The sequence below is a fragment of the Plecotus auritus genome (assembly GCF_963455305.1).
Source record: "Plecotus auritus genome assembly, chromosome: 10".
NCBI lineage: Eukaryota > Metazoa > Chordata > Mammalia > Chiroptera > Vespertilionidae > Plecotus > Plecotus auritus.
In genome coordinates, this window is record NC_137785.1 from 40337876 (window position 1) to 40357737 (window position 19862).

At 46.4% G+C, this 19862-nt stretch overlaps 1 protein-coding gene and 1 long non-coding RNA gene across 5 annotated transcripts in view; one reads left to right on the forward strand and one right to left on the reverse strand.

Moving 5' to 3' along the window:
- Positions 1–1071: 1071 nt before the first annotated feature.
- Positions 1072–13249, reverse strand: MON1B (MON1 homolog B, secretory trafficking associated). Of its 4 annotated transcripts, XM_080644565.1 has the most exons (6): positions 13103–13249; positions 12534–12691; positions 10214–10543; positions 8847–9666; positions 8219–8366; positions 1072–4586 (listed from the first exon to the last, which is right to left on the reverse strand). In XM_080644565.1, exons 2-6 carry the CDS (start codon positions 12679–12681, stop codon positions 4377–4379), a joined length of 1656 nt encoding a protein of 551 aa, XP_080500691.1. In that variant the 5' UTR covers positions 12682–12691; positions 13103–13249; the 3' UTR covers positions 1072–4376. The 4 variants fall into 4 exon arrangements, with proteins under 4 accessions (XP_080500691.1, XP_080500692.1, XP_080500693.1 ...); XM_080644566.1 differs by lacking the exon at positions 13103–13249 and having other exon boundaries at positions 12534–12965; XM_080644567.1 differs by lacking the exon at positions 10214–10543 and having other exon boundaries at positions 1122–4586.
- The window catches only part of LOC308235593, a 73716-nt gene continuing 66865 nt past the window's right edge, over positions 13012–19862 (forward strand). The window contains exon 1 of the long non-coding RNA XR_013959194.1: positions 13012–13724. This is a non-coding gene — a long non-coding RNA (uncharacterized lncRNA). The remainder of the gene's footprint in view (positions 13725–19862) is intronic.

The following is a 19862-nucleotide window of genomic DNA, read 5'->3' on the forward strand; positions in this document are numbered from 1 at the left end:
AATTTTTAAATTACTTATTAAACAAATGTAGAAGAACAATGAGTAAAAAATATGTCTCCCCTCACCATTAGCCCATTCCCTAAGTCAATCCCCTTCCCAGAAGTAATTACTGCCAACAGTTTGGTGAAGACACGCAGATCTTTTAGTAAAATGTATTTTATGTATTGCTTTAATTTTTACTTTCTTATCCAAGTAACATTCTAAAAACATTCAAACACTACACAAACATGTGAAGTTAAAAATGAAACTTTCCCTTCTCTCCTTGGCCCCAAATCTCAGTGCCTTTCTCTAGTATTAATAGGCTGGTATGTATTCTCTTGAGACTTTAACCAGTTTTAAATACTCTTACTATTTGGAAATTAAACAAAAAATTAAAGCTACTTTAATAATGAGGATAAGTATTTATTTTTTTAAAAATAGTTCATTATGAAAACTTCCAAATGCATGTAAAAGTAGGGAGAATACTGTGATGAACTCTGATTTACTCATCGCCCAGAGCTGACAATCCTTAATATTTGCTTCAGCTATGTTTTTCCAAGCAAGCCCCAGGCTTCGTAATATTTCATCCCCAAATACGTAAGTTTCACTACTTGAAGACATTTTCTTATCAGTGGTTGGCAAACTCGTTAGTCAAGAGCCAAATATCAACAGTACAATGATTGAAATTTCTTTTGAGAGCCTAATTTTTTAAAACTTAAACTTCTTCTAATGCCACTTCTTCAAAATAGACTCGCCCAGGCCGTGGTATTTTGTGGAAGAGCCACACTCAAGGGGCCAAAGAGCTGCATGTGGCTCTCGAGCTGCTGTTTGCCGACCACTGTCTTAGATGACTCCAATCCTATAATTTTTCGAATATTAACAACTGTCACTAATCATTGGTTCATTAATATCATCTAGTACCCAGAACATACGTGATTTCCCCAACTGTCCCCATGCCTTTTATAGCTGGCTTTTGCAACCATTTTTGTGAAAGCTCCATCTGTTTTTCCTCTCCCCTGCACTTCCAGTCCTAGTCATGGGGTAAGATCATGGGTGATCAGTAAATGTTTTAAATAATCCAATTAACAACTTGATAAAAAGTTTTTTTAATCCATGTTATAAAACAGCTTATAACGCATGAGCTCCTTTTAAACATTTTATTTTGAAATAATTTCAGACGTACATAAAAGTTGTAGAAATAGACCACAGTGCTCCTACTTGCCCTTGTATCAGGTTTCCCATTTGTGAGTGTTTCTGTACCATAAATTGCAGGCACTATGGCCATTATTCCTTAATGTTCCAGTGTATATTTCCTCTAAACAAAGGGAATCTACCAGATAACCACAGTATAACCATCCAAACCAAGATGTCAATATTAATCAATATTAATATGATTCTCGGATGCAATTCAACTTTCCCTCGTTCTCATATTTTTAAAAATTATATAGTACTACTTACAGTTTCCTAAAAGAAAAACAAAAAAATCACAAAAATGCCTCCACTTTGCACAGCCCCTAAGATTCAAGTCCCTTATTAAGAGTCATCAGTGAGGCCTTTTGCCTTCAAATAACTTTTCTGTGCAACCTACAAAGGGCTATGGCTGACATTGCTTTCTACTTTATTTTGAAAATCCAAACTTTTTCCTCATGAAAATATCTCTTTTTAGAGTTCATTCTGTATCAATAAATCATGGTCTTATCCTTTTAAATTTTAATTATTTTAAATTAAATTGCAATCCAACCATTTTTTTTCCTGCTACTCAAAAAATTTTAAAGGTCCCCCACACATAGGCATTCCACAATATGCATGAATATACCTAAGTTTAGCCATTTCCATGATTGCTCCTTTTTTTTGCTTACATCAACAACATCCTAATGACTTTTCTGGCCCAGATATCTCTGTATTCTCCTGATTACTAAGCATGGTGACCGAGTATAAGGAATAGCATTTTAGATGCTAAAAACGTTCTGCCAAACTGCCTCTGTTTACTGGTCAGCTCTCCAAGTGAGACAAAAGATGGCCTTTCCCCTAGAGTAATCAATATTAGATATTATCTTTCCTTCTATAAAGCCAATTTATTATGGCTAGAAACGGTAACATCTACTCTTAAATTTTCTCCTTGCTGAAGGGAATTAACTTAAATTGTGACAAATTTGTAAGTTGATACTAAAAGCTTTGTAGCACAGTGGCAGCTGCAGTAAGTGCGCAATAAATGAGATCTTTTTGCATCTGTCTCATTTCTGTCCGTCCTTTGTTGAAAGCTGGCATTCAATGTGTAGCCCTAATCTGAGAGAGCTCTCCATGTTAGTTATGTTATTCATACAATAAACAAAGAAAATTATTGAGCACCTACTATATGCCAAGCAGGCACTGTTTGGGCCTTGGGGAAAGAGCAATAAATGGTTCTCATGGAGCCGACATCCTAGGACCTAGGACAATAAACAAGTTATTGTTGATGTCTGCATAGACAGGTCTGGACAAAATGCAACCATGTTTATTAACATAGCGGTTTAAAGACTGCAGAAAGGGGGTTATGGGCGAAAGGAGGGCAGAAAGGTGACTACTGTTGAAACAGTGATGGGCATGTAGGCATTCATCGTGCTATTTTCTGTACTGTGGTACATTTTGAAAATTCCTGTATTTTAAAGAATGCTAGTGGCATAGTGGTGGATCACTGTCTTGGGAGGTTTTCTTTTGTTTAGAGGGCAATTCCCACTTCTCTGTAGGCAGTTTTTTCCCCTCTCACCACTAGTCTGTAGGCAATGTTTTCCCCTCTCACGAAGGTATCATTATCAAAATGCCCTGGAGAAAAGCGGTCTGTGGGAGTGGCCATTCTCAATTAGGATTTAAGAGTCCACACGAAGTGTGAATGTGCTGGGTGTCAGATGATGGGGAATTACTGTGAATTTTCTCAGATGTGGCAGCAGCGGAGTGGTTTTTGTGAGAATGTCTACCTCCATTTGTTGCTTGAAGAGATGCATACTGATGTATTATTTACCTTAAAATACTAAGCAATATGTCCAATAAGGCTGACAAGTTAATCTAGGTGAAAATATGCATGTTACTTATCTCCACATTGCTGAACAGTATTTTATAGAAGGCCTAAATATTTACTTTTTTTTTTTTTTGGGCCGCTATCAATCTCTCTTTATTGGAATGGGACAGAGGCTCTTCTTCTGCCCTGGCCGGGAGCGGCCAGCTTACCAGCATATCCCTCGTCCTCCTCGGCCTCCTCCGAGCCCTCCAGCGGCTCCAACTTCGCAGCCATTTTCCAAAGCAGGAGTTAGGCGCATGCGCCTTCGACAATTGATTGGGGGCAGAGGGCACGTGAGGGCAGAAAGTCCCCGCAGCGCGCATGCGTGCAGTGCGGTCTGCTCACTGGACCAGGATGAGAGCATGGAGTTTCCTCCTGCCTCTGACTCAGTGACATGCGGCTGTAATTCCAGTTTAGAGAAAACAAGGATAGAACCAAGGTCTTAGTGGATTGGGGACTGAGTGTTGTGAGTACATATACAAATTGGAAAGAGGCCTCGCCCCCTCCAGGTTGCTCCGTGTAGTGCAGGTTGTAAGGAAGTCTGGGGCAAATGTACATGTGTCGCGGGGGTGGTACACAAGAGTTCGAGTCCCTTTTCATTCACAAATGCTCACTTAGCTGGTGAGAGGTCAGTTATCTCTATTTCACGAATGAGCAGAAGGAGCATTAGAAGCTAAGTGCACCTCCTATGTAAAAATTCTGGATCTCAGCTACTGTGTGAAGTCAGGGGCTTTGCCCTGGGTTACACACAGACTGCAAGGACCACCTTTCTCATTAACATTAGCAGCAGCCAACACTGATGGGGTTACTTTTGATAGGGTAAAGATGAAGTATATGAAGGGCAAAGGAATGTCCTTGTGGGGACTGGTTTAAACCTTTTCTTTTGTTTTTCTTTAAAGTATCTTTAGGTCAGTTCCAGCACAGGCTGGCCCCATGGGTCATCCAAAGAGACCTTGGCCAGCCCTGGACACTCAGGGCTAAGAGCCCACTGAAGAGGCCGACTCCAGATGCAGGACAGAGGGTATGGTACCTAGGTATCGGAGGAGAAAGTCCCTGACAGAGGCTGGAACATTATCCAAGTGAGGCAGAGGGAAGGGAAGAGCCTAAGAATTTCTCCATAGGTGGAGATGCATGAGGGGCTGAGGAAGCAGCCTGCTCACCTATGTGCAGTCATGCTGCCACCCGTCTCTCATTCGTGGGCAAGCCCTCAGATCTTGCCCTATTTCCCAGGGAGAGGGAGACCAGTCACAGACACCACCATTAACCACCCCAACCCTTCCAGCTCCCCTTTCCAGGGTGGACACAGAAGGTAAGAGCCAAAAGCAGTTGTTCCCAGCACTGCCCAATCTGGGAGTTCTGCCTCTCAGGATCCAGTGAACAAGCCATTATGGGAAGCTTGGTCCGTAGAGGCAGATGAGGCTGCTGGAGGTGTAGAGTACTTGGGTGGATAACGAATGAAAAGTCGATCTTCCTCTTTCTTCACCCAGCGTAGGAGTTTGGTCACTACCAAGATGGCACCTGCCTTAGTCACCAGGGGGCTGAGGCAGGTATAGAGCTCAAATTTGGAGGTCACCTGTGGGATTGAGAGGAGACAGAGTCAGTTGGGCTGGAACTGGTCATCCCTAACCCTGTCCTTCCAACCCTAGCCCCATGCCTATCTCCTGTTTGGAAGATGCACCTGGCAGCAGCTCCCACCTGATGCTGTCTGGTCACTGGGCTAAAGCAGGTAAGCTGATATTATTGTGTCATGGGTTAGCCAGGGGTTCTCAGTTGAACCAAGGGTGGGCCAGGTTCATTTGAGTCAAGGGATCATTTAGAGCTAGTGGCTTCAACTGGGTGATGCTGACTGCGATGCTCACCTATAGAATGGGTGTAACAACAACAGTGCTTTTTAATGAGCAATTGTTGTATACAAGGTCCTGTTCTGAGCTCTACACACTTATGTCTTCATCATCTGTACCCTGAGTATAAGAGGATTAATTCCATCAGATCACCAGTTCTTTCTACACCACTTCTCACTGTTCTCCCCTCACTTCCTCTGTTCCAGCCACTCTAGCCTCTTTTTCTCTTCCTCAACCATAAACCAGGCTCAGTCCCACCTCGCAGCATTTTCACAGTCCTCTCCCTCTGCCAGCTGTACTCTTCCTCCAGATACCCACAGGGCCCACTACCTCCCTGCCCCACTTAGATGCCATCTCCTTGGTGAGTAATCCCCGATCACCTGATTTAAAATCATGGGCCTACCATATCTTGGTTTTGAATGACAATTCTTCACTAAAAGGTACTAGGGCTACTTGGACAAATGGACTGACACAGAGAAAGTACAAGATGAGCTTGGAACATCTTGTGCCAAAAAGTAAGAAGTGTTCCAGCAGCAATGGAGAAATGTCAAATGACACAAGGGCCAGTGTACCTACATCACGGCTCTCACTGGCTATGTGAGAGACAATCTGATCAATGAAATAAATAACAGACAAGAAAGTTAAATGATAGAGAAGGTTTTTAGCCCACTGAATTAAAGAAAAATCCATGAAACCATCCTATCTAATAAAGAGGGAATATGCTAATTGACCATCACTCTGTCACAAAGATGGATGCACCCACAGCTGAGGACAAGTTCCCATAAGGAGCCTTAACGAGCAATCAGCAGGGACCTGAGGCTATGCCCTCCCCCGCCCCGTGGGGCTTGACAGGGGACCTCAGGCTGTGCCCCCCCCCCCCCCGCCCCAGTGCCAGGCCAGGAGACCTGAGGCCACGTCCCCCACCCGGCGGGGCTTGACGGGGGACCTCAAGGTGTGCTTCCTGTCCTGGTGCTGGGCTAGGGGACCTCAGGCTTCTCCCCCCGCCCCAGTGCCAGGCTGGGGGACCTCAGACTGCACCCGCCGCCCGGCGGGACTTGACAGAGGATCTCAGGCCGCGCCCCCCGCCCCAGCACTGGGCCAGGGGACCTGAGGCTGTGCCCCCCTGCCTGGCTGGGCTTGACAGGGGACCTCAGGCCGTGCCCCCCACCCAGCGGGGCTTGACAGGGGACCTGAGGCTGCGCTCCTCTCTCGGTACTGGGCCGGAGACCTGAGGTTGTGCCCCCCTGCCTGGCTGGGCTTGACAGGGGACCTCAGACCATGCCCCCCGACCCAGCGAGGCTTGACAGGGGATCTCAGGCCGTGTCCCCACCTGGCGGGGCTTGGTGGAGGACCTTAAGGCATGTCCCCCGCCCCGGTCTGGGCTGGGGACCTCAGGCCACACCCCCTGTCCTGGCACCGGGCCAGGGGACCTGAGGCTACACACCCTGCCTGGCAGGGCTTGACAAGGGTGGGACTGGCGGGTCTGGATCTAGCCCAGCCGTGGGCAAACTACGACCCGCGGGCCGGATCCGGCCCATTCGGCTGTTCTATCCGGCCCGCGGAGCCGAAAGAGCAGAGGGTTCTCTTGCTCTCCCCTCCGCTCCTTTACTTTGAATTTATATTAGTTCACACAAACACTCCATATATGCTTTTGTTCCGGCCCTCTGGTCCAGTTTAAGAACCCATTGTGGCCCTCGAGTCAAAAAGTTTGCCCACCCCTTATCTAGCCCAATGTGGGGGCTGGCCGGGTCTGGGTCTCACGCAATTTTGAGGTGCATGTGGGTGGGCAGGGACTTGACTCTGGGTCCCATGGCGAGTGCCAGACTCTGACAGGAGGAAGATTTTTATATACATTTTACTAATTTTCTTTCATCTCTGACACTTCTATTATAGAGAAAGGGCAAATAGCAATATTAAATTATTTCCTCTAATCCTCTTTTAATGTGCACAAATTTCGTGCACCAGGTCACTAGTACTAATATAAAATTAAAAATTGAACAAACAAATACAGAAGGAAAAGGTTTCTAAGACAACATAATATCAAACAATAACTGTAGAAGGAATGTTAGGGTTAGAAAAAAGACAGTCTAGCAAACAACGGAGTAATAACTATTGCAGGCAAGAATCATAAATGGATATTAAAATTAGTGGGTGAAAATATGATGAAAAACAGAACATTAACATAATCACTTTATGCTATTTACTAATTGCAAAGGGGAAAAATACTAACTTTATAGTGGATAAATCTGACAGACACCACCTTAACTAAGTGATCAAAGCTAATATCATCAACAAGACAAAATGACATTGTGGGCCTCCTGATATGATGCAGAGAAGGACACATCACTTCTATGATATTCTTTCAAAAAATGCATGCCCTCAATTTAGTCATGATAAATACCAAGAAAACCCAAGTTGAGGGACATTCTACAAACTAACTGGCTGGCACCCTTTAAAAGTGCCAAAATTATGAAAGACAAAAAAGAGTGAGGAACTGTTCCAGAATAAATGACACTAGGAAGACACAATAAATAAATCCAAGATGTGATCCTGGACTGGATTCTAGACCAGTAAAAAACATTAGTGGGACAACTGGTGAAATCTGAATGAAGTCTGTGGATTAGACATCATTATACTGGTGTTAATTCCCTGATTTTGATAAGTTACTGTGGTTAATATCTGGAGAAACTAGGTGATGGAGCTATTTATAGTAATTTTTCTACTATTTTACAACTTCTTGTAAGTCTAAAATTACTTGAAAATAAAGTTTAAAAAAAATTAAAAAGTCCCTGGCCTAGAACAATGCCTGATACACAATAGGTACCCAATAAATTATTTAATAAATGTGCACTGAATGGCAGAGCCCGGGGGAAGGTGCCATTTCCAATGGGGTCACCTTGACCAAGCTCCCAGAATAGATGACATTTAATACACCCATAGAAAGTGAGGACAGAAGCTCGGGAAAGACTCCAGGGAAGGATATCCCAGGTAGGAGGCGTAGCATGGAACCAAGCCTTTGGTAATCAAGGAGCTCTGAACTGGTGCCGGAAGACACATGGGCGGGACTATTGGGAATATGGGAAATCAGCAGACACAGTGATGGTTATTAATGGGACCTCTTGAAAGTCGAAGACACTGTACTGGTTGCAACAGAATGATGGGGCTAATGAGGTTCGGAGACACTGAGATTGACTTTTATGGGTTACAAAGACACATGTGGAATGGCAGGGACAGTGTTGAAAGCAAAGGTATACATAGCCCAGGCTATGTATGGATGGAGTTTGTTATGGCTGGGGGGATACAATGGAGGCAGAAAGAATTGAAGCAGAGAATTAACCTCTGAAGAGCCCTCTCCCCAACTCACCCAGGCCAGCAGCGTCTCCTTCTCAGCCACATGGTAAATGAGGCGCAGAGGCCGGGAGGTACTATGGAGGCGAGCATGCAGGCGGTGGTACAGGTCCGATAGGCGCTGCCGTTCCTCCTCTCTGCTGTACGGGGCCTCTAGCTCAGGGCTGCAGTGAGGGAGGGAGGCCGGTGACAGGGTCAGTCTAGGGCTTTCTTGGCTGGCCATCTCCCCTCAGTCTAAGGAGTTCAATTAAGTTAGGGAGCTAAGCCTTCCCCATTAGACTTAAAAGAATTTCTATGGTCAGAGGCCCAGCTTTCCCCTCAAACTATGGGATTCCTTGAATACTGGGGCCCTAGTTTCCATTAGAATAAGGGATTTCTTGAGATTGGTAGTTGAGCCTCCCTTATCAGTTAGACACCCATTTTATTCCATCATTCTAGAGCAGCGGTCGCCAACCTTGGCTACTGCTGCTCCAATGGTTTCCTTAAACCAGCGGTCGCCAACCTTTCGGACCTCATGGACCACCAGTGGTCCACTGTTCTAGAGCATGGCTGGCTTTCTTTCCTGAAACATGTCTATGAGATGCTGAACCTTCCAGTTAGATAAGTCTTCCCAGCTGGCAGATTGCCCAAGGGTCAGGACCCACCTGGTAAACTGAGGCAGCTGGCGGTGATGGTCAGGGATGTCCAGTGGCTTATAGAGGAAGTGCCGAAGGCCAGGTGCTCCCACGGCTTGCACACTGTAGGATGGGGCAGTGGCTGATGGGGCATTAGAGAAACTGGCAGCCTCCCCAAGGTTACGCATGGCACCAAGCGTGTGCATGCCGTCTTCCACCAGGCGCCGGCAGGTGGCCATGTCATGGAAGGCCTCAGGGTCAGTGCCAAGCAGCAGCAGGCAGACAGGCATGGCGTCCAGGCGGGCCACATAGGCATAGAAGAAACCATCTGGGTTGAAGCGGGGCAGGCACACAGGTGCCCACGCTTCTCCTGCTGCAAAGGCAGGTGCACTGACCCAGTTGAGCAGCAATTGCAGGTCAGCTGGATCCAGCCGGCACTCAGCCAACACATTCCGCTCCTGGGCTGCTGTCACCAGTTGACCACCCACCGCCAGCACGGACAGTGCCAGGCCAGGTGCTGTGCAACGTCGGAGCAGTGTACCCAGTGCTTCCCGCAGCGGGCGAGTGAGGGGCACACAGCGCACAGCACCCAGGAGCAGGGCACCTGGGTCCCGCTCCACACTGTCCAGAAGCCGGTCTAGGGTGCGCTCGGAGCCAGCTAGCAGGCGGCGGAGGTCGTAGTTCTGCTTACGGGCGAAGATGCGGGCCACACTTGCACGTGTCAGTGTACTCACGATCTGTGCGTGCACAGCTAGAAGCTCCTCCCGCAGCTGGGCTGCTGACTGAGGAGTCCTTGACACAGCCACCAGCAGCAGTGGGCCCTGCTGTAGGAACACCAGCTTGTGGTCCTCTAGGGGAGGGAAGGGATGGGCAGGGGGTAGCGATGAGTCGGTGGTGACTGAGAGGATGAGGTGAGGCTCTTCCCTCCTTTCCCTGAACACACACCTCTGGCCCAAGCTTGTGCGGTCACTCTGTGGACACTCGGACTAGGGTTAGGACAATCTGGGGGAGACTGAACATTTGTAGAGACATGATGGGATGGTCAAAGAATCAGGTTAGACATACAACATGAAGTGGGGGAAGATGAAGCAAGGACTGACACAGCCAGAAAGATACCCAACTCAGCCACACAACCATGCTGTCAGATAAACAAGGAAGTATCCAGCCAGTCACTTACATCCCAGGAGTTAATCACTCAGAACCCAGAAGGCCAAACTGACAGATGGACACAACACCAAACCCCCACCCCTTCAGATGACTGGAAAGCCATCCACATACTGACCCACACCTGGCTGGCTGGACAGTGCCCCAGGAAGTCAGACAGACCTACAGCTACCCAGACAGCCATATTCATATTCAGTCACTGCCCCAGTTCCACCTCCTGCCCCTTTGCTCACCAGCATAGATGGCGCGGATGGTATCTCCTGCACTCTGCACGAAAGACACGAGAGCTGTCATCACACCCATGGTAGTTGACAGTGCCTCCACACTACCATACCTCGAGTAGATGGGCTTGCCTGCCTCACTCAGTACAAACACGTGCTTTCGCTTGCTGCGCCAGTCCTTGTCACTTGGATCTCCGCCCTGGCCCCCGGAGCCATCCTCTGAGTCACCCATGGCATTATTCTCAGAGGCTGCAGGATCCCAGAGCCCACGGGTACATGAAGGGGACTCTGACTGGGGCAGTGGTGACAGCAGGCTGGGTGGCTGGTCCTTGGTCTCGGATCCTGAAAGGGAGCCCCTGGTGGGTCATCTGCCTGTGGACTCCCACTCACCCCCTGTGCCCAAGGACTACCCAATGCCTACCAGCCTCCTCCCCCAATGACCCCTGATACTGTCACATAACTCCAGGTATCTCCTCTGCCCCTCAATTACATCCACATGATGCCCTTAAAACCCCAATAATCCAATCTCTCATTGTCATAATTGAACCCTCTTATGTCCTAAAGACCAATTATTCCTTTCAATAACTGTCATTTCTAAATCTTCAAAGCACCCCATTTCCTGAATAACTTACATCTTCAATGATCCCCCATTAATAACCTCTGACCCCTCATTCTCCTGATATCTACTCAACCCTCAATAGATATAATGACCACCATTACATCTATTAATATTTGGGCCTTTCACTGCTCCTTGTCCCCACTACCTTAATCCCTTAGTTATTCTCATTGATGTCCATGATCCCTAATGACCCTATCGACTCTCTTGAGTACCATTTATATTCTTGCTGATGACCACTAATTTTTCCAATGACTGCATGAATATCCACTAACACCCAGATCCTTAATCCCCTCTATTTACTCCCAATGCTGTTCATTATCATTTCAATGACCCCACACTAACATCACTAATACCTGGGTCTTCAATGACCTTCACTGACTGCTCTGACCCACAATCTACTCTACTCCATGTCCATTCCATCCCTACCATGACCACTATTAATGTCCACTAACATCCAAGACTTCCAGTGACCTCTGTTGACTCTCCTAACCCTCTTTTATTCCCTTCTCCCCAATGATCACTATTAATCTCCACTAACACCTAGGACTTCAAAGACCTCCACTGACTCTCTTGATCTCCCTTTATTCTCAGTGGTATCCACTCCCCTCCCTACAATAACCACAATAATATGCACTAACACACAGGACTTTTATAAATATGACCTCCACTGCCTTTCCCCAAGATTATTATTAACAATTACCAATGAAACCCACCACTTCAATGCCCCCTACTGACTCCCCTGACACACCTCCTACATAATCTAGTCAATATCCATTGATTTGCCCCAAGGACAACCATTAGTACCCATTGGCAACTATGTCTCAACAAATTTCCCATGAAATCCCAATGACCTCATATTCCTTAATTCTTTCATTGACATTCTATGACTCCACTTGCCCCCAATTACCAACAACCTCTTCCCAATATCTGCCATTACTTGCTAATAATTCCCAAATTCTAAAAGACACACACCCACTCCACCATTTAATCTTAGAGATGTCCACTGGTCCTTCCCAGTGACCTCTTTAACATGCACTAATTCCAAAGTGATCCATGAGCAATGCCCCCAATGACTTCCATTGACTCTCCACAGAATACCGTTACACATCCATCTGGGTCTTCAAAGACTCTCCTACTGGTCCTCTAACTCTCCAAATAATCTCATTGATGACCACTTCCTCCCCACCAATAATCACCATTAGTATCCACTAACATCTGGTTCCTTAAAAGAGTACTTTCAACAACTCACCATTGTCTCCTCAATGATGTAAATACTCTGAGTGCCCATGGGCTTCCAATGACCCTCTTCTCTACCTCAATGACTTAAATAACACCCTAGTCCCCAATGACACTGATTTCTAAATAGTCCACCTTTGACCCTCTTAATTTACTTTTGGTCAGTCATTGGCCTTACCATCTTAAATACCCAATGCCCCTCTTTGACCCCCAACTACTGGTAATCCCTTTTTGATACCTCAACGACCTAAACTCATTCCAAAGTCCCCAGTGAACATTCACTGATGCTCACTGACTGATTTTCTCCTTTTCATTCCTCAAAGATTTAAACTACAATGTGAGTCAACGATGACCTCTTACTGACCACATGCAACCCTGTTAAGACCCAAAAAGACTCGTTATTGGTCCCTCATTGACCTCCCTCAACAATGACATCCCTATACATTCTTTCGAATTTATAGTGAGGAAAAGACATACCTGTTTCCTCCAGGCTCCGGTCTTCGGAATCTGTGGGGTCCTCCTGAACCCCTCCACCGTCTCCAGCCTCCTCACTGAGGAGCCGCGTGTCCTCCAAGTCCTCTGCGTCCCCGGGGGCTGGGGCAGCAGTGTCTCCTCCGGCCTCCATCTGCACATCCCTGGACGGCAGGGGAAGTGAGGGTGATGGGCAGCAAAATAAACTTCCTAAAAGCCTTTACTGAGCTTAGCCCTCTTGTACACACTCTAGTGCTCGTTTACCCTCGGTTTCCAACAGGATGAGGCATTTAAAAATGTGACCAAATACTTGCATCCTCCAACACTTGCCGAAAAGGAAGGATCTACAGAACCTCAGGAATTAAAGATACATAAACATCTGTTTTAACCCGGTATCTCAACTGGCCGGGTACCATTACTTCCCGTGGCCTCGGAAGCATCACACTTCCGGGTGCGACTGATGTCTTGTCACACTTCCGGGTGCGACGACGCTCGGAAGGAACTAGGTGCTGCAGACCTTCACTCGCAGCCCGCTGGCCCGACCCCTCTCCCGCTGCCCACTGGTCTTCGCTCACCGTTGAGAAGGAGCGCACCACTCCTGGGTCTACGTCGGATCTGGTTGGGAACCCAGCGAGCCCCCTGCGCACTGCTTTGCACCAAACTGGCTCCACGGCTACCTGAGGCGAGCCGGGCGCACTTCTGGTACCGAAGGCTGTTGGCGTGAGGGGGGCGCGGCTCACGGTCAGCCAATCCGGAGTACGGGGGCGCACGGCCCTCCTTATGGCCCAATCAAGAGAAGCCGGCTTCCCTCCGCCCGTATCCGCCTCTTCTCTCTACCAATACTGTGCGTTGGATTGCGATTGTGCCCGTCCATTCCTTGACTGACAATTTCCTGGACCCAATCGAAAGCTCGAGCCAATTCCCCTTTTCGCTCGAGGACGTTCGCAGCCTAAATAACCGTAGATACTGTACCCGACGAATAGGATGTTTGACGGACAGCCGCCGCTTCCAATTGGAGTGCCGTGCGTAACCTGGTCAGCCTATGGAACTCGGTGCTAAAGCAGAAGGCGGACCTCTCAGAAATAGGAAGTATTCGCAAGTCTCAGTATTGTGCCAGGCAAAGGGCTCGTAGCCTCTGGAAAAAGGGAAGCACGAGCCGTGAACATAATCACGGCACGGAGGAATGAGCTTGCTAAGGTAATGTGCAGGCTGATCAGGGCTCGCCCAGACGGGCAAAATACCAAACTGACCTCCTTTCAAAAAACCACGGCCTTGTGGGCGGAGCTATTGAGATTGGAAGTCCAAGTCTGACGGGATAGCATGTGAGCGTGGCCTTGAGAGCCTTCTGAGTTCCGTGGGTTGAAGAAAATGCCCATTGGCCGCTGCGCGCCACTATGGCTAGGCGGGGTTGGGCGCGCCCCCGGGAGGTGGTATGGAGAGAGGCGCGCCTGGAGCTGGTCTTGCGCAGGGTGGTATTAGAGAGCTCCTAAAGTACTACTTTAGCGTGAGGACTGGCGTGATGTGGCCGCGCCTGCTCTGGACTCTCCTTAACTGAGAATGTCTCTGCCTGCGACTCCGGTTTCTGACGCTTTTTGTTTCTGTGTCTGAGTGTCTCTCTGCGTCTGCGTCTGAGTCTGTCTCACTTCCCGTGTCTATGTTTCTGTATCTCTGTATGCCATTCCTCCTTATCCCTTCAGCTTTTTCTGTCTCTGTCGCTTTCTCTAGGTCTTTGTGTCTCTCAGGCGTTCTTTAGTTTTTCTCCCCTCTCTCACATCGCTCTATCTTGGTCTCTGGCTTCCCACTCAGTATCCCTGACTAGCAGAGTGGTGACTGTTTGGAGTCCCATGGGGCAAAGCCCCTGAAGGACCAGCAGCATGGAGCCGCCCCCCCACTCCCCCGCCCCGGCTCTTAGGAGAAATAGACTCTGACCACTTCAGGAGATTGAGGGTTCATCTTCCATTCCTTCACAATAGGGTTTTCCTGAATTGTAACTCCCTTCCCCCCAGTGTGCGGTGCTAAATTCCATGGTCATTGTCATGTCAGTGAAACTATGCTTTTTCATCAATCAGCATCATCATGTAAACAAACCAACTCTTCCCACATCCATGTTTCCAACAAAATATAGCATTAAAAACCAGCCCTGGCCAAAAGTATGGAGTTTCTGGAATTCAGTAAATTCTGGTGAAATAGTAAGACCCTTGGATTCACATAAAGACTCTTCCATCCTCACTACAGAAGATCAAGGTAACTGAAGAGTATCTGAGTTCATTTATGATTGCTAAGGAGAATAATTGCACTTATATCCCAAAGTGGGCATTCCTAATGAGAAATTCCTCATTTGGGGTGAGTTAATCAGTCTTCAGATACTTGCCCTCTCACTCTGCTAAACACTTCCATACTGGGCCCTGCCCACAAGCCTAGGAAAGAGTCCTTTTCTGTGCACATTTTCTTTAATGAGGTCACTATAACATGTTCCCAGGACTGAACAACCATGCCCACTTTTATGCTTGTCCCAGGGTGCGCTGAGCATCTGGAACTGGAAAGTCACAAACCACATTAAGAACTTGTCTGTGCTTATCTGGATAGATTGTGGTGACCCTCATGCTATGGGTTCTTTTCCTTCTGAGCTTTCCGAATGCTAGGAAATTGAACTTGACTATATGGTTTAAATTGAGATGGGAAGAGGAACACAGCCATGAACAGAAATAAGGAAACATGTGGTGTATTTGTGTAGTTGTGACTGGTTCCCTCAGTTGTACCTGCAGTGTAGGGTTATTTGGTGTCCTTATTTCCCTGTTATCTGCCTGTATAGCTATTCCTTGCCCTGCCTCTCTTTTCTGTGCCCGCTCACCTAGTTCCATTCTCTCTTCTCTGATTTGTATCACAGGTCCCTGCGCCTACATTTTGTTCTCTGCCCCATCATGCTGTTTTCTGCTCTGTCTCCACTATCTTTGCTTTTCACCTGTTCTTTGCTCTTTCTGTCTCTACTTGTCATTCTTGTCTTTGATCCCTTGCTCTTATTATTTTCTCCAGATAGTGCTGTGAACGGGAATGGGAGAAGAATGATGATCTTAGCTACATTTATCTCATTGCTCAGACTTCCAAATTAAGATGTTGGATACGCCCTAACCGGTTTAGCTCAGTGGATAGAGCGTCAGCCTGCGGACTGGAAGGTCCCAGGTTTGATTCTGGTCAAGAGTATGTACCTTGGTTTCGGGCACATCCCCAGTAGGAGGTGTGCAGGAGGCAGCTGATCGATGTTTCTCTCTCATCGATGTTTCTAACTCTCTATCCCTCTCCCTTCCTCTCTGTAAAAAATCATAAAATATATTAAAAAAAAGATAGTGGATACTTTCTTAGATACATAATTTTGAATGGAATACCTCCTTCCCTGAATTCATCAAGTACAGCAAATGTAGCAGCTGCCCACCCTGTGGGACTAATCAATGTAAATGGAAACACAAATTCAGAACTTTTTGCATTCTACGTTATTTCACTCAATAGGGGGCTAGCCCCATTCCCAAGCCTATCATATTCTCTAAACCAATCACCATCGTAAATTTCTCAAATCCCCAAATCTACCAATTTAACCAAACCCTTAAACACACGTAAGTTCTTGACCTTCATAAAACACTCAATGTCTCCAATTCCAAATCCTCCCCAAACACGTCTCCCCAAATCTGATAACCTTTTCCAAACCCCATCCTCACCACAATCAACAATGTTCCCCAAACTCTCAGACTCCTCAAGCCTAAGAAAATGTCCAGAAACACTTTCTCATCTCAAAAAACATTTGTGAACCTACCCATATCCCTAAGACTGCTAATTTTCACAAACCCACAACCTTCCAGAAACACCAATCTTCAAACACGCAAAAATTTCAACCTCCCAAACTCACCTACGTCCTCTGCCCACCAACCTCTTCAAGCCTAACAATGTCCCATGCCTTCATTGCCTCAAATCCACCAACTTCCCTATGCCATTCTGATGCTGGAGGATTGGGTGGGTGGAATTTCTTCCTCACTAGTGGGAACGGGGTTCTTACAATTTCTTCAGAAAAGGAATTTTCTAAGACTTGCACTGGATAATAATGATTTTTATTTGTGTAGAGTTACATCCCTCGGTCTGTAAAGTTCCATGGTCTTTAAACCAGTTCTGGAAAATATTGGGTCCGATGTTTCATCAGTCTAGTTAAAATCCATTATGTGGAGTCTACATGACCATGGGCCACATGGGTGAATGTAGGAGAGTGCACCCTCTGAAACAGCAGTCCCAAGAGAGCAAGAGGGCCAAGAGCATAAGAAAGAGCCAAAAGAGGGAACTTCCTTTGTTCAGGAGTTAGGTATCATATTTTGCCCCCTTGCAGTGGCCATGCCTATTCTGGCCATTGACTCACTCCCAGGTGTGACTGACAATTAAGCATCTTCCCAAGTTACCCAGACCTTCCTGGCCATGTGTCTATTGTCCAGTCCCTTCCCCCAGCAATTTGTGGAGAACAGACTTGGAGAATGTTAATTGCAGCTCTCTGGCAATGCTGTATAAATGGCATGCCTATATTATCTAGTTTTCCCTTTTCTCCTTTTCTGTTAAATAATAACTAGGTTATTATAACAGTATCACCGAGAGCCAGTTACGAAAGTTAGCTAGGAGGAGATCCTCCTGCAATTGAATCTTGAGATGACTGTAGTTCTGATTTTCACCTTGGTTGCAGCCTCACAAAACACACTGAGCCACAATCACTAAGGCTAACACAGAAAAATTTGATCCATTGGACTTCATTAAATTTTTTAAAAGTATGCTCTTTGCAAGGCACTTCTAAAAGAATGAAAAACAAGTCACAGACTGAGGAAAAAAATCACATATCTAACAAAAACCACAAAAACAGTTAGTGGGAATGTTAGCAATGTATGTACAAGACCTATATCCAGGTTACTATAAAATTTTTCTGAAAGAAACTAAGAAGATCTAAATAAATTGGGATTATACTATAACCATTGGAAAACTAAAAAAAAAAGTCTACATTTTAGTGTAATTGTAATGAATATTCTACCATAAATTTTGGAGGAAACATCATATTATCGTGCAAGAATGGGCCTTCCTTCCCCTGGCTGCTGGCACTGCCTTCGCTCCAGCCCGGAGCTGCCTTTCTGCCTTCCCACACTGCCCAGAGGCCTGGAGTGGCTGGGGTGATGTGGAAGACCTCACCCCCGGCCGCTCAGCACCTGTGTATGCAAACTAACCTTCCATCTTTGTTGGGTTAATTTGCATACTCACTCCTGATTGGCTGGTGGGAGTCACAAAGGTATGGTCAATTTGCATCTTACTCTTTTATTAGTGTAGATGATATTATCTTAATAAGATGGGGACTTTGGGAGGTAAATAGGTTTAGAAGGTCATAAGGGTGGGTGCACCTGAGGGGATTAGTGGTGTTACAAGAAGAGACCAGAGAGCTTGCTTTCTCTTTCCCTCCTCCCTATGAGGAGGATACAGCACAAGGCAGTGGTCTGCAAACCAGGAAGTGTGTCCTCACCAGATACCAGTCTACTGCCACTTTGATTTTTGGACTTTCCAACTTGCAGAGCTGTGAGAAATAAATTAGTTTGTGCTATTTTATTATAGTCATTTGAACTAATGAGAACATCACCATACTCCTTAATCCCATGTCACATGCCTGCCTTTAATTGCAGAGGATCAAATTAACTGAAGGGGTATTTGAGTTCATTTATATGACTTCTAAGGAGGATAATTGTGTTTATGTCCAAAAGTGGACATCTCAGGAGAAATTCCTCACCTAGGGTAAATTGGTCACTCTCTAGATTCCTACCCCTATTCCTTGGCATGTGTTTCTAAAAAGTGGATCACACACATCTTCCCAGGACAAAAGGTCCCCCTCTGTGCACATTATTCTTCATGAGTCATTCAGCATACTGCACTCCCAAGAGTGGCCAACCATGCACAATTCTACACCTGCCTCAGGGTGCTCTGAGTCTCTGCAATGGCCTATTTGTAAAACACAATGTGTTCTTTTTTATGGATATCTGCACACACTGAAGCGATTCCCAGGCTATGACTTCCATTCCCACACACCTTTCTGAGTCATAAGAAATGGAAACAGAATATATGCAGCAGAAATTACTGAGTAGAAGATTTCTAGCTGGGGACACCAACAAGGCAAAACTGTGGGTCTACAAGAAAAAAAAATTATGCTATTTTATACTGTTCCTCAGACATTTTGGGTATTATATGACATGCTTCCATTTTAGTAAGTGGTCAACCTGTGTTGGTTTGTAACATACACTCTGGCCTACTGTTGGTGGGGCTGTAGCTCAGCTATGAATTTAGCTTCCAAAGCCTTTGCAGTGCAATTCTGGTCTCCCTCACTTGTGTGCTACCACAGGTCAGTTTTGAAACTGGTCTTGTACTCAATGCTGTAGTTCAGTTCTCAAACCTTTTGCTTGTGTTGCTTCTGGTCATTTTCATATATGCATCTCTTAGAGGTTTGCCAGGACATTATATACAAACTAGAGGCCCGGTTATGAAATTTGTGCACTGAGGAGTGTCCCTCAGCCCAGCCTGCACCCTCTCCAATCTGGGATATCCCTCTCACAATCTGGGACTGCTGGCTCCCAACCGCTTGCCTGCCTGATTGCCCCTAACCCCTTCTGCCTGCCAGCCTGATCACCCCCTAACTACTCCTCTGCCAGCCTGATCAACGCCTAACTGCTCCCCTGCTGGCCTGATTGCCCCCAACTGCCCTTCCCTGCTGGCCTGGTTGCCCCCAGCTACCCTCCCCCTGCTGGCCTGGTCGCCCACAACTGCCCTCCTCTGCCGGCCATCTTGTGGCGGCCATCTTGTGTGAGGGTGTGTGATGGTCAATTTGCATATTATCTCTTATTATATAGGATTTAGTGAATCTCTTTCTCTTGCCTCATCTTTTCCATATAGCTCCCCATATTCTCTAGTTGGAATAGGGAAAATGTAAGGAGTGAACAAAGATGTAGGGATGGGAATTCCAAGCTCTAGGCAACAAACTCAGAATAGTTAAACATAAAGATAGCTACACCTAGTTCCTGTGGATAAGTATCACCTAGTCTAGGCCACTGTTCTAAAGTGTTGCCCCTTGGCAGTCTTAGCTGAGATACTCCACAGAATTTCTGCAGGCTCTCAAGCTTCTTGGAGGATAGTTAACTGCATTTTATTTTCATCTCTTGAGCATATCATTTGGGAAATAAGGCCTGATGAAGGGTTCACAAATCAATTGGAACGCTTTAGAAGAGTTTCCTTTAGAAGAGTCACAACTCCACCTGCCCTCGGACTCCTTTGCTTTACTTTGTT

Bases quoted from the DNA above. Each gene is read 5' to 3' on its own strand.
- MON1B (XM_080644565.1), bottom strand. From the start codon at position 12,681: ATGGAGGCCGGAGGAGACACTGCTGCCCCAGCCCCCGGGGACGCAGAG. The intron at 9,667-10,213 runs GTGAGCAAAGGG...TCCCTCCCCTAG, and splicing joins CATCCGCGCCATCTATGCTG to AGGACCACAAGCTGGTGTTC. The intron at 4,587-8,218 runs GTGAGTTGGGGA...TCAATCCCACAG, and splicing joins AGGAGACGCTGCTGGCCTGG to GTGACCTCCAAATTTGAGCT.